Source organism: Hippocampus bargibanti, linkage group LG07 (assembly GCF_051943395.1).
Source record: "Hippocampus bargibanti isolate YZ-2025 linkage group LG07, ASM5194339v1, whole genome shotgun sequence".
NCBI classification, from domain to species: domain Eukaryota; kingdom Metazoa; phylum Chordata; class Actinopteri; order Syngnathiformes; family Syngnathidae; genus Hippocampus; species Hippocampus bargibanti.
Genome location: NC_142740.1, coordinates 19,541,457 through 19,555,561, shown reverse-complemented (window position 1 = coordinate 19,555,561; position 14,105 = coordinate 19,541,457). Strand labels below are relative to the sequence as shown.

The window sequence follows — 14,105 nt, the reverse complement described above, 5'->3', positions numbered from 1 at the left end:
CACTCACATTGATCCGGATGGGGAATTTTGCATTTGCAAGCATTCTTATTTTGGGGAATGTGGAAGGAAGTTAGGGTCGAGAATATCCATGCAAGGGAAAAACATGCAATCTCCATTCAGGAAGGTCATTGTTGATGTGTTGCTTTGTGTAAGCGGGTTCGGTAAATGATACAACGTGTCACGGTTTGCAAGGTGGTGATGGCGGGGGCGGATCCCAAAAAGCAGGCAGGAGGTTGTGTTTGACAAATTGTATTAAAATAAAGTCAGCAGGAACAAAATCTAAAACATCAAAATCGTCTGAACAGAAAAAATACAAAGTATCAAAAGAAAACCAAGATTAAAAGTCCGCCAAGGTGAAACAAACAAATGCACAGCATACAATGCATACAATTGCATACAAAGCATACATCAACAGCATACAATGCGTTCAGCAATTACCCGACACCGAATGGTCGTGCCGGGGGTCCATTTGAGTGTCACTGATTGGAAACGACCAGCACCTGTGCAGGTGCAGGCGGGGACGACAGCGCCACCCGTTGGTCGCCAACCAGATCATGACAGTACGACTGACTTACTGCAGCACATTCTCTGTTTGGTCTATATAGCCATGCATCGCAAGTCGAACAAGCAAATAATAATCATTTATGTCAAGCATTCTGTGTGGCAGTTTTTTTGTATGATGAGCCATTGTTTTTGTAACCTTTATTTGACTTTTTTAAATTATATTTTTTCACACAGGGGTCTTGCTTAGTGAACCATCAAGAAACGAAATACGAAATTCAAGACAATCTTAAAAATGCACATGCTCACATTAGTACAGTTATTTGTGAGGTGATTTTACATATTATACCGTTTCTAACATAATCATTGCAACTGTTATATAACATATGAACTTCTACTTCGTGAATGTCTTCTTTTTTTCCATGTGCAAGGATGAATGAACACATTCATTTTCGTTCACGATATTTGGCCGCTGCCATATTTGTATCGTCGCCATGGAAACGTACGGGGGGCGCTTTTGAAGCACGCAGCCGAGCACTATTGCTTATAAGCAACATTTCGTTTTTTTATAAATTGTAGTGGAATTATTATGTGTATTAACATAACTTGAAACATTTTTAGAGGAAAGACGACACGGGGCTGAATAGGAACAGACAAGAACGCGAACGCACTGTGTCCCATACGTCAGGTTGCGTCATGACAAAACCACGCCTACTGGACGGCTCATTGAAAATGGATGCAAGTCTGTCTTTTATGGAGTTTTATCGTAGATGTTTCTTCTGTTTTTGTAGAATACAACAAGTTAAATGAATTCTGCATATTTTTTTTGTACAGTGTATATCACCGGCCTGTGCCCTGAACGCCAAGGAAATCGACCTCTTCTCGTGTCCTGCATCGTAGCCAAACTGGCTTAGTTTTCCCCGCAGCGATGGCTATTTGTGTGGAAGAGGTGTCCGCGTCCCTCGTGCGGGAATATCTGAGTAGAAAGGTACGTTGCATGAACTAAATAAAATGAGGACACTCATCCATCTACTGTATCCACGAACGTTAGCCATGCTAAAGAGTCAGGGTTCGTTTACCCTGTGGGAGAATGCACGAGTATCAACACTGCCAATGAAAATGAACTGATAAACTCAAATGTTATGGTTATGATGTCATGATTGTGTTTCCCAACCTTTGGTCCAAGGCACACATTTTGAGAAAAAATTAGAAAAGAAAATATATGCAATACTAACAAACATTGACGTCTTAAAATGTGCACACCATCCTGCTAAAATCTCAATTAACTCATATACTTTCTTATCCGGTATGTCATATGGGCATGACTAGTTAGACACAAAGCTGATATATTTATTGCATTTGCCTTTCTGAATTGAGGAACACCTCACCGGCTCCGAAAGTCTGAGCCGAGAAAGCGCCAGGATTTTTCTCACAAAGCATATTTTACCCTCAAACAATGCAAGTGCTTGAATGTTCATATGTATTGCAAGAGAACATCCGCAGTTATTTTTTGAAAGCTGTCACTCAAGAACAATCTGTGCGAGTTATAAATTCTTTGGTCGTATAGCCAGAGCTCCATTACATTAATCTAAGGGTTCATTGTTATTTTTTTTCACTCAACACTTGCATCTTACTAATGTCACACAAAGTGTCCAGAAATGTACAGTTAACAAATGATTGTCACACTTCAGGCACACTTCATTGCAGGATACATTAATAATTGTGTCATGGCAATGAATATGCTGGTTTTCAATTTTAACAATATCCATATCCTGTATCACCAATGTGCAGGGACTCAAGAGGACAATCGCCTGCATGGATGAAGAGCACCCACGCACGCTGTGCAGCATCAACAACAGGTCCCATTTGAGACAAGTTTTGCACATTGAGGATTTGTACAGAGCAAATAAGGTCAACATTTGCCACACACAATATATGGCATATTTGCATGCACTATATTGTAAAATTCCCCTTAATCAATACATTTATCAAAGTTTTTTCAATGTATAATATTAATTTTGTTTTTTGTTTTTTTGGTTTAAATCAGATTTTTGATGGAATCAATCCTATGAATTGCATTATTTAAATGGGCCACTATTTCAAACCTGGCAACTGATACGTTTCCCCCGTATTTTATAGGTTTTTTTTATCATTTCAAATAATGTATGGTGTACTACAACTTTTATATGGGAAAAATATGTGAACTGATCTGACGAAGATCATTTCAGCTCAAATCCAGTTTGTCTCAACTTCTGGTAGCCAACAACAATGCCGCCGCCGATCGCTACTATTTTATATATATATATATATATATATATATATATATATATATATATATATATATATATATATATATATATATATATATATATATATATATATATATATATATATATATGTATGTGTGTGTGTGTGTGTGTGTGTGTGTGTGTGTGTGTGTGTATATATACAGTAAAGTCTCGTTATATCGATATTCAAGGGAGTCCGAAAAAATATCGATATAACCGGGACTATCGATATATCCGACCCTGTTTGCATGTAATTTTCTCCGTGCATGCATAGAAATAGTATCGATATAACCGGGACTATCGATATATCCGATATCGATATAACGAGACTTTACTGTATATATATATATATATATATATATATATATAGTAAAGTCTCGTTATATCGATATTCTCGGGAGTCCGAAAAAATATCGATATAACCGGGACTATCGATATATCCGATCCTGCGCGCATGTAATTTACTTCTTTGATGGTGTCGGACGTTTCGCTTCTCATGCAAGAGGCTTCGTCAGCGAACTAAAATTTTGCTGCCGTAGCCTCTTGGATGAGAAGCGAAACATCCTACACATTCAAAGAAGTACAGATGACGGCTGAACAAACCTTTTCATCGATGGACCACTCCTGTACGACTGAGAGCTTACACAGACGGAATGTACGCCATTTTGCAACTTTTATACGGGAATTGTAATCATTTATAAGGGCAGCTATTAGCCAAGGTTGACAGGTATGCTGTTTGCATCCATCAATAGCATAAGTTCTGTTCTCATTTAGTGAGGGCAACCAATCAAGTATTCCATCTTCTTTTTGCTCAATATTAACTGTCATAGGCTTAAAATGCATTTCACAAACGACTAAATAATGGAACATTTAATAAATTCACATTTTAAGTCATGGCTGCCCACTTTCCTTTTTTTTGGGCAGGAGCTCTACAGAAATACATACATGTGATGCCCCCGATTGCTTCTTTTTCTGCTATTACAAGTTTATTTATGTTATTGTACCATTTTTAATTATCAAATGTCATTTGTGTTACTACAGGCTCAGCGTTCACCTCTGAGGACTTTGCTGGAGATTATTGTCAAGCATCACATCGAAGGTCACAAAGATGTCATGATGGCCTGTGGAGGCGAAGAAAGTGATTCCCTGCAGTCGGCTTCAATTATCAGCTCAGTTTGTCTTTCCCCTACGGAAACGCTGTCGTCAACAAATGGAAGTAACTCAGAACACAGCTCAGTGCCCTTTGTTGCTGGTGATCACATCAAATTAAGGTAGTCCATAAGCACGTTTTCAATTAAGTTCTCGTGTTTGGTTTGTTGGAAAATTCAATGAAATTTCCCTCACAGGTCACAAGAAAAGGGAGCAGCCCCCAATGCAAGGATGTCACTGTCACTCGATGGTGAGAGATTCATGAAGCACAGTGAAACTGGGTCATGGTTAAATGTCTCAGTAGATGAAAACGGCCAGTCTAAGATGGGGTTGAGGCATGATAACGATTGTTTGAGTGAACCTGAAAAAAAGCCTCCCGTCAATGAAGACATTCAAAGGAGCCGACCCAATCGGGCTCGACGCGGTATGATGGCTGGACCGATCGCCAGCACACTCCAGGTCATTTTCACTTATTCAACCGTAGTCTGTTTTTCTAACAGACACTTTGATCATGAGAGTCTGTTACTTTTGTGATTTAGGAATCAACCAAATTAAGGCAGAGTCGAAAAGTGGTCACGCCTCAACTGCTTCTCAGGAAACAAGAAGAGCACAGGAAGTCTCGGGAAGGACAGTCAGTGAGCACTTTCAAGCAAAAAGTCTTTGAAAAAAGCCCAAGTGATGCAACAGAAAGAGGGAAGAGCCTGGAGAAGGAAAGACAAAGCAGAAATGATAGAAAAATGTAAATCCCTTCTTTTAAATTACTTTTCATGAAAGTCTTTTTGTGCCCACAATTCTCTGTCCTCTTTACCAGAGTTAAGTCCAAGATGCAGCCGAAAGATTGGTCTGTGTTAGTTTTAGGTAAGTTTTTGTCTCATTGTTTTTCTGAGGTATCACATCGGGGTTAATGTTTAGCACATCTGCCTCACACATGAGAAGTTCTGGGTTCAAAATTTGGCTGTGGTCTTTTACGTGGAAAAATATTGTCAAACTTTTGAGGGTTTCTCTAGCACCTTGAGTTTAATTTCTGTGCTTATGCCTGTAACTCAAAAGACTTGTAACTTAAATCATATTTCCCTGGCAAAAGTAATGGAAATGGCTTTAATCTGTTCCAGCCTCACCCCCTCCAAAAAAAATAAAAAAACACAGTATATGAGCCATGACAGTTGAGTTTTCTGCCACCATAGGAGGTGCAGTGTTCAAATCTGAAAATAAAATTGCTCACATCAAAGCAAGACTAAAAAAATAAAATAAAATACAATAAAATAATAATAATAGTAATAATACATCAATTTTCCAGACAACTTCATCCTCATTAGGGTCGCGGGGGTGCTGGAGCTTATCCCCGCCATCTTTGGGCATTAGGCGGGTGACATTTCAAATATTGAAATCATAAATCATGTCACTCAATTCTAACTGTATTTCCGTACTTCACCTCCCTCCCACATTTGAAAAAATAATGCAAATTACGTTTATGAAGACTGACTTGTCCACAAAATTTAGTGAGAATGTTTGGTGGACTATATCTGTCCTGTGTTTTCCAGGACCCACAGAATATTGAGTGTTAGAACTACAGAAAAATTCAATGCAGCGTAAGAAACCTTAAAGGACAATCGACAATTTTTTTTGTTTCCTAACTGACATCAGAAAAACGTTTTATAGCATCTAAAATACCCAAAACACGCAGACTGATATTTTAGTCAAATGCAAAACACCAATAAAAATGACATAAAGTGTCCCAAAACTGCCACAAAATGAGCTTGGAACTGGGCAGATTCAGAAAGTCCCGCCCCCTTATTCGTGACGTCACACCAGGACATCTTGCCTCGCTCTCGAATCAAAACAATGGCTTCCGATAGTTGAGATTCGGAAAGGATGCTGTCTTGTTACTCATCCAGTTATTAATATGATTCAAATACTTCTGAAGAGGAAAGCATAATTGTTTGCAATCGATTAATGAAGTCCTTCCATATCAATTCGAGCCGTCTGGACTCCAATGTAGCGCCCAGAAAATGCACAAGATGGCGCACAAGGTCCGTTGGAAATGGCTGATTTGTCCGCTGGGAATTTGTGTAAACGTATACATTCTTTATGCGTGTTTAACACGATTCACTATCACGTTATTTATGTATTTTTCCTTCTAATTTCGCCATCAACACGATGTTTTCAGACCAAACAAAGTACCCAAAATGCATTGTGTGTCGCTTTCTCGCTCACGGGCGTTCCCTCCGTGACGTCACATAGGGGATCGTCATCAACTCGAAAAGAAGACTTCCTGAATATTCAGCGCGAGTCTTAAAACGTAAAATATAGCTATATGCGGTGAAATCTTTGTAAAATACACTCAGGAGAAGTCATTTGAAGTGATTTTACAAATTATGGACACAACTTGTCCGGCGGTGTCGGTTGTCCTTGAAGACTCTCTTCTTTCATTAGAAAGTTTATTTCAAGCTTATTTTGTAGAGTTATCTGCATTGAAAGCGGGGGCGGCTGTACAAAAGCTAAATCCTCGTGGGAGAGAAAAACATTGGCAGAGTTGTGACCGAAGCTTAAAACGAACCCCCCCAACCCCGCAAGAAAAAAGAAAACCAGAACAAATTTGGAAATGGTGCTCCACGTCATATTTTTAATTCCCAAATAAATTCGGGAATGGCAGTGAATGAGTTCAGACAGTTTTTGATCCGCCAAAGCCGATGACACATATATTTCTTTTATGTTTAGATGACATTGACGATGAGCTGCCAGAATTCTCCAAAATGTCCCTTGAAAACACTCCAATTGCAGCGGGCAGCCACACAGTCCACCCAATGGACCACCACACGGTCTCGGTTGTTTTTTCACACCAGGGGATTGTCAGATAAGGGGGGAAGCTATATTATTTAGTTTTTGCTTTTGCTCTCCCCAGGAATTGAGGTCAGTTCTCCTTGGCTCAGGTCTCAAATGTTTCACCGCCGAGTGGAGAAATCAGGGTTTCACCTTCTCCGAAACGCATGACCTAAGATATGGAATGGTGCAGAAAAAGGTAGCCACGGCTTCATTTGAATTGTCACAAAATGTGCTCTTTCAGTGCTGTGTTCTTAAAAAGTCATCTTTTCATTTTCTAGGGCGGTCCTTGTGGGGTTCTCGCTTCCATCCAAGCTTTTGTTTTAAAGAAGCTTCTCTTTGAAAATATGGGGAGTAGTAATACAAGACTTCAGTATGTTGCGCTTTCCTTCTTTATGTTGTATTAGTGAGTGTTTTGAATCTTTCGGTGCTGCTCCACTTTGTAGACACTTGGGTTGAGTCAGGAAAGCTTGTTTTTCACCCATACACCATCTTGTTCTCAGATGCTTAAGGCCAACAAACTCAACCAGAAGAAAATGTCTGGTCCTTGCTATGGCAGAAGTCCTGTGGAGGGCAGGCGAGGAAAAACAAGCCACGGTAGCAATGTGAGACCCTAATTTAAAGAGAGATTATTTTCTTACAGACAGTGTATATTCAGTGTTGTGTTCAATTACCTGACATGTTTCGGCGTATACTTCCGCCTTCGTCAGACTGACCACCATCTTAACCTGTGCATAAAATTGACACCCTGTTTTGTCCTAAAACAGAAACTCGGGAAGAATTCTTTTCACTCCAAGCGCACACTACACATCTGAAGGAGTGCTTGAAAAGGTATAAATGTGTTTGGGGCCATCTTATGAGCTACATATAGTGGAAGCTTTACCCGCCAAACTTTTAACTGCGAGGGCCAAATCACTTTTCCCTTCTATGACAATGGCAAGGGGTCAGTTTGTAACAAAAAGGATGAGTTTCATAGAGGTGTCTGAAATTTCTTTCTTTCTTTCTGTATATTTTAGATATGCTGTTTTACAGTGGACAGTATTGAAGACCTGCAGTTGGTACTGGAGCAAAACATTGAACAGGTGAGAGATTTCATGTTTTGTCTCCCTTAATTAAGTTAACCTATTCAATTCAAGCAAATAAATGCATTTTAACACAATTTTTAAACACAGGTTTCTTCGTAAAAGAGTAAGTAAGTAAAAGTAAGAGGTCTCTGACATTTTTCCGACAAAAAGTATCAAGATTTATAGCAAACTTAAAGGACAATCGACGTCTCCGGACAAGTTGTGTCCATAATTTGTAAAATGGCTTAAAATGACTTCTACTGGGCTTATTTTAATAAGATTCCATCACATATAGCTATGTTTTACGTTTTAAGACTTGCGCTGAACATTCAGGAAGTCTTGTTTTTGAGTTGGTGACGAGTTCTCACGTGACGTCAGAAAACGACCGCCCTTTACCGTAAAAAAAGACACATTGTAGCGGTCCTTCCATCACATCAATGTGTAAAAAGAAAAACAAATATGCCGAAACTGCAACAGCGATGCTACTGTACTAGCCTGACATATCCAGTATACTGTAGTACCTTCTGGGCAGTTGCAGTAGAAGCCACGACAGCTGTAGGCAGATATTTTAAGGTCAACAGGGATGACAAAACTAAAGCAAACTGAAAATGAACTCTGCGCTGGCAGCGATGAAAGTCCTGTCCCCAAGAACCCAAGTTTCTCAAGCCCCAACTCTGACTTTGGTGCGAGCCAGCCACACGAGCATTAGGAAGTCACGCTACCTGCTTTATCCTGCCAATAGCATCAACATTTGACAGGACTTTCTGTGCATACAGTTGGAAGTAAAATGAAACAGGCTTTCAGCAAATAATGCAGTGAAGCTGTTTTCCTGACACAGCCACTACAAACAGCTGCTCGAAAACGTATTACATTTTAGTGGAGGTTTTGTCATGGAAAAAAGTTTGTGTTTTGTCTTTGGACATAGTATTTGATTAAAATAAAGCATGACTGTTGCTGGACAATTGCAGACAGAGGTGCCAAGTTACACATTTTCTAAAATAGGCAAGTCACACAGAATTGGCTTGTTGTCATTAAAAGGAAAATTAATCCATTATGTGTCTCTTTCAAATACTATACTGTATATTATATAATACTGTATATTAATCAACTGTATATTAATCAATTTTTACTCTATCATTCATCCAGTTTGAGACAGGGGAGCTGGGCTGTCTACTCCTGACCATATCTGCCATGCTGTCTCGATCGCTTGATAAGTATGGAAAGGTCGTCATAGATTGAGTGTAAAATACACATTAAAAAACACAACATTTTTATAATGGAATTATATAATTTCCATTCAGTAAAATATCTATATTTTGTCAGATTGAAAGAAGATATGGATGTGGCCACCACCTCACTCATTGGAGCTCATGGCTACTGCACTCAAGTATGAAAACTGTTTCCCAAATTTATATGTACGTAATCCCAAATTAGGGCTCCACCAAACCACCTTTCTGAACTCATTGACTGCCAGACGTGCAAAAATGTGTCCACTCAAGTGCCAGGGATTTTGTCATTTTTCACTCAAATTCCAGGACCCACACAATATTGAGTTTTAGGACTACATAAACATTCAATACAGTGTTAGAAACGTTACACTCTCTTCTTGCATCAGAAAAAAAGTCCAAAGGCATATGGTTCTGGAGTAATGTGAGGTGCAAGTGGGGGTGGCTTTACAAAAGGCAAATGCTGCCCCCTCATGGAGGGAAAAACATTGCCAGAGGTCTGACCAGCACTTTATGGGCACACCTCCACAAGAAAAACCAAAACCTGAACAAATTCGGCAATGGTGCTCCTCGTCATATTTTCAATTCCTGAATAAATTCGGGAATGGCAGTGAATGAGTTAAAAGCGTACTTACATTTGAGTATGCTCCAAGACCTCTGGCCAATACATGATAATGCCATTATGGCGGCTGCTTTCAAGGCTTTAGGAAAGTTGCTTGACTGAAATAAGTGGTCCAAGATTTTATCGGACATGTCTCTCCGTACATGGGCTTGTCAATTTATTCAAGTCGCCCGGCGACCTTTCCAGAAACAAGACCCAAAATATGTGTTTCCACCTCCCTACTTGACTCGGAGATGGTGTGCTTTGAGTCATACTCTGATTTTGTTCACCCTTGACCTTCAAACATGATGGGTCGGCTTGATGCCAAATCACAATTTTGGTTTCATCTGTAATTTCTCCATTGCGAGACTAATAAAGGCAAATCCAATCCAATCCAATCCAATCCAATCCAATCCAATTCCACAGTACTTTCTCCCAAGCTTTCTCTGACCCGCTTCATGGTTCACTGACAAACTTAAGGTGGGCTGTTACATGTGCACACCATATTATACTTTTTAAAGTTTTTTAATGTCTCTTATTCTCTATTGTTATGATAAATAAACTGAATTTATTTAAAATTTGAGTCACTCAACTCCCAAATTCACCATGGGTTCAAATAGTTAGTTATTCCTAAACTGTATTTGGCTCACACATTCTGAATTTCTCCTATATAACAAAAACATTTTCATCAATATTAAAGTATATAGACTGAATTCCTCAAGATACTTTTCCTAACTTGTTGTAATGCAGCAGTGTGAGTCTTTTTTTTTTTTTTTGACGCGGGCTACATTGTAGTTATGGTCTCCTCTCAAGGGCCGTTATGAATTTGGGGAAGCCATTAGAATGTTTAATCCCCTCTACATATTACATATGGAGCGCACAACAAATTAATGAATCACTAGTTTTCAAATCTGAAGTCAAGAATAATGACTTATTGTGGTTTACATCCAAAAATCTGAAATTTTGGTTAGTATTTTAGCAAGCATCATGGAATTTCAAAAGTTTGATTTGCTTTCGCGGGCCGAAAAAAAATGACGTGGCGGGCCGGATTTGGCCCCGGCCGGGACTTGACTTTAACACCTGTGTTGTAATGGATGCATTAGCCTGCAGGATAATTGAAGTCCTCTTTGACTGTTCAGTATGTCGAGTTTGTCTGTTTACCTTTTGGTATTTCTTGTGGCCAGGAGCTTGTGAACCTGCTGCTGGTGGGACGAGCAGTTTCTAACGTCTTTGACGGTAATGTGGAGCTGGACTCCGGCAACGGCAACTCCACGCTGCTCAAGGGAATCAAAGCTCCCTCTAATATTGGCCTTCTGTCACTGTTTGAACATTATAATATCTTTAAGGTAAGTCACATGTCGTCAACTAACACCTGTCACAATCATGTATGAACACTGTAACATACGAGTGTTATATAGAGTCGTGATCCCTTGACATTCGAAAAAACAAATCTCAGCGCTTTGACTTTTTTGGGATTCACTTACAAATTTCATAGCATTTTTTCACTATCGTCTTCGAAAAAGTGTGGCAGTTATCCTTGGCTCACCACAATCAAGCAGTGAATGATTCCAGAATGCAGTTTGAGATAACTTAAGATAATTCAATTACAGTAGTTTAATCAAGTCTCTGATTGGTGTAATGTAATGCTTCTTAAGGGCAGCCCTTGTGAAACACTTTTGAAATGCGCCTCTTTATCTCTTATCGGGCTGTGTGTTGGTCTGTTTTCTTTCATATCTTTCAGGTTGGAGACTATCTAAAGAACCCCCTTTTCCCAATTTGGGTTGTGTGCAGCGAAAGCCACTTCAGTGTGCTGTTCGGCCTGCAGGAGGAGCTGTTAACAAATCAGGACAAGGATGCCGAGTTTGACCTGTACTATTATGACGGCTTGGCCAATCAGCAGGAAGAGATCCGCCTCACTGTCTGTTGTGAGTCCATCCTTTTTATTTTCGTTATATATAGACATATAGATCAATAAAGAAAGTGGTTAGCATACCGCTTGACAGTGAAAAGGTCATGGGTTCAAATCTGGGCCCAGGCTTTCTGGGTGAGCTTTGCGTGTTCTCCCTGGTGACTGTTTGGATATTCTCCGGGTACTCCGGTTACCTCCCACATTCCAAAATATGTATTCTACGTTCATTGAGCACTCTAAATTGTCCCTCGGTGTGAGTGTGAGCACAAGTGGTTGTCCGTTTCTGCGCACCCTGTGATTGGCTGGCAAGCAGTTCAACCACTACCGCGCTTGCTGCCGAAGACATCTAAAATAGGCTCCAGCATGGTCGCGACCCTTGTGAGGATAAGCAGATTAGAAAATGGGTGGATGGATATTGCAACTATAAGATCTTTTACTCTTGGAAGATTAAGGCACGTGTTCATGGGATGGAATTGTTGTTCGTTTGTGAGGTCATGAGAAAGGTGAGGCTCTTCGGTATTGTAATTCTATTCCAAACTCAAACAAACACACCTTCATGGGCACTAAAAAATGTTTATCTATTTCTTTTTTTCTTCTTGAACCATAACCTCAATTCTTGGAATAAATTATATGATGTGTTGTTTCCAATTTTGGGGGTAAAAAAAGTTCATCACATTATTTTAATTTATTTTTAGCTTCCGGCAAATCAGCTTTGAGTTGCCAAGACGGCGATTTAATTCCTCCACTGGAGCTCTGTATTCGGACAAGGTGAGCCTGTCTTTACATTTCAAGCGGGTTACACACATACCATTTTCAAATTACCGTATTTTCCGGTTTATAAGATGCACCGGAGGATAAGGCGCATCTCCAATGAATGGTGTATTTTCACAAATTTTCCACATATAAGGCACACTGGACTATGAGGCGCACTTTCAATGAATGAAAAAAGTTTTCCAAATATAATATATAAATATACAACATTTTTCAAAATACTGTATAAGGAACACCACATTATAAGGCGCTACAGTAGAGGCTGGGGTTACACACTACGTCTTCTACAGGGGGAAATGGAGTCGGTCGCTGCTGACGGTAGTTGCGACCTGTTGCGGCCCAATCCTGTTGCAGCCCAATATTACTTCACATATAAGGCGCACCTGTGTATAAGGCTCAGGGTCATCTTTTGAAGAAACTGAGGCTTTTGAGTGTGCCTTATATACCGGAAAATACGGTATTATTATTATTTTTTATTAAGTGAGGCCCTACCAATGACAAAGAGAGAAAATGCCAGATGTGTGCTTACTGCTGTGATAATGTGTACTGTGCACTTGAGATGACACAGTACATCTTAATCATTACGATGACTATCATAACAAATTTGATTTTTAGGACTTTTCTGGCAGTATTTGGAAATTACAATCATACCCAAATTCGCCCCAATTATCATTTTGCATCGTCCAATCTTTTGTGACACTGCCAGTAATGGCTTCCATTGAGTGACATCCTCAATCCCTCAGTGAGTTCTGGCCACTGAAATGAAGTACTGTAACTCATGATTGAACGGATATAGATGAAGAAATAGACAACCATAGTAATGAAGCAGATTTTCGTCCTCAATTTAGTTCTCGCAAAACAGTAGCTCTTAAAGCTGTTGCTAGAATGTGTTGTCTGATGTGACAACTTGATCTAACCTGTTGTCAACTTGTGTTTTTCAGGTGGAAAGATGCCTTTGTCAGTTGGAATGACACGGAGCCTATTCTATGAATGAGTGGATGATTTCACGGGACTTTTCTATCATGATCAGATATCGCTTCACTCGTTTATATTTTTTTCCTCAGCATACTTTATAAGTAACACTAGTCTCATAAATCATTGAATGATGAAGTTGATTTGAAGACCAAAACAAAAACAATTTATTTCCCAAGTTCTATTCACATTAAATGTAAAAAAAGCATTTTTATAGTCCTAATTTTCACATACTGCCGTCTCCCTCCCTCCCTGTCCATTGCTCTTTATATATATATATATATATATATATATATATATATATATATATATATATATATATATATATATATATATATATATATATATATATATATATATATATATATATATATATATATATATATATATAGTAATTCAGTCCCTCTGTTGCATATAAATGTACAGTATATCAATATGAGATGACAATTTGTTCACATTAAGAAAATTAAGAATATTTTTCAAAATTATTCCCCTAACTATTATTCTCCTAACTTTCATTTTCACTTTCATTTTCACTTCATTCATCTGGAGTGCATATTTGTAATGAATTTCATCACGGAATATTGGCTACGCATTTCCACCCTTCTACTGTCTCCATGAATAATAAACATAAAAAAAAAACACGATATCCAGTTGCAATTGACAAATCACTCTTCAATGAGATTGATTCACACCCAGCAATAGCTCAATATATGACACAGTACGAGTCACTGTTGTTCAAAATATCAGCAATGTACACTAATCTGGCACCCGCATGAGGTAATGTGTGATGCAAAGAGCGTG

General features: G+C 39.0%; 1 protein-coding gene across 5 annotated transcripts; it reads left to right on the top strand.

Moving 5' to 3' along the window:
- Positions 1-1,211: 1,211 nt before the first annotated feature.
- On the top strand, positions 1,212-13,509 carry mindy4 (MINDY lysine 48 deubiquitinase 4). 5 transcript variants are annotated; one of them, XM_089000708.1, is made up of 19 exons: positions 1,212-1,243; positions 1,336-1,489; positions 2,293-2,412; positions 3,831-4,060; positions 4,136-4,397; positions 4,478-4,677; positions 4,750-4,796; positions 6,657-6,763; positions 6,841-6,957; positions 7,040-7,131; positions 7,262-7,363; positions 7,526-7,589; positions 7,775-7,840; positions 8,969-9,036; positions 9,146-9,209; positions 10,834-10,995; positions 11,391-11,574; positions 12,254-12,326; positions 13,271-13,509. In XM_089000708.1, exons 2-19 carry the CDS (start codon positions 1,430-1,432, stop codon positions 13,317-13,319), a joined length of 2,067 nt encoding a protein of 688 aa, XP_088856834.1. In that variant the 5' UTR covers positions 1,212-1,243; positions 1,336-1,429; the 3' UTR covers positions 13,320-13,509. The 5 variants fall into 5 exon arrangements, 4 of the variants coding, with proteins under 4 accessions (XP_088856834.1, XP_088856835.1, XP_088856833.1 ...); XM_089000709.1 differs by having other exon boundaries at positions 1,217-1,489; positions 6,657-6,757; XM_089000707.1 differs by having other exon boundaries at positions 1,217-1,489.
- The last annotated feature ends 596 nt before the right edge of the window (positions 13,510-14,105 follow it).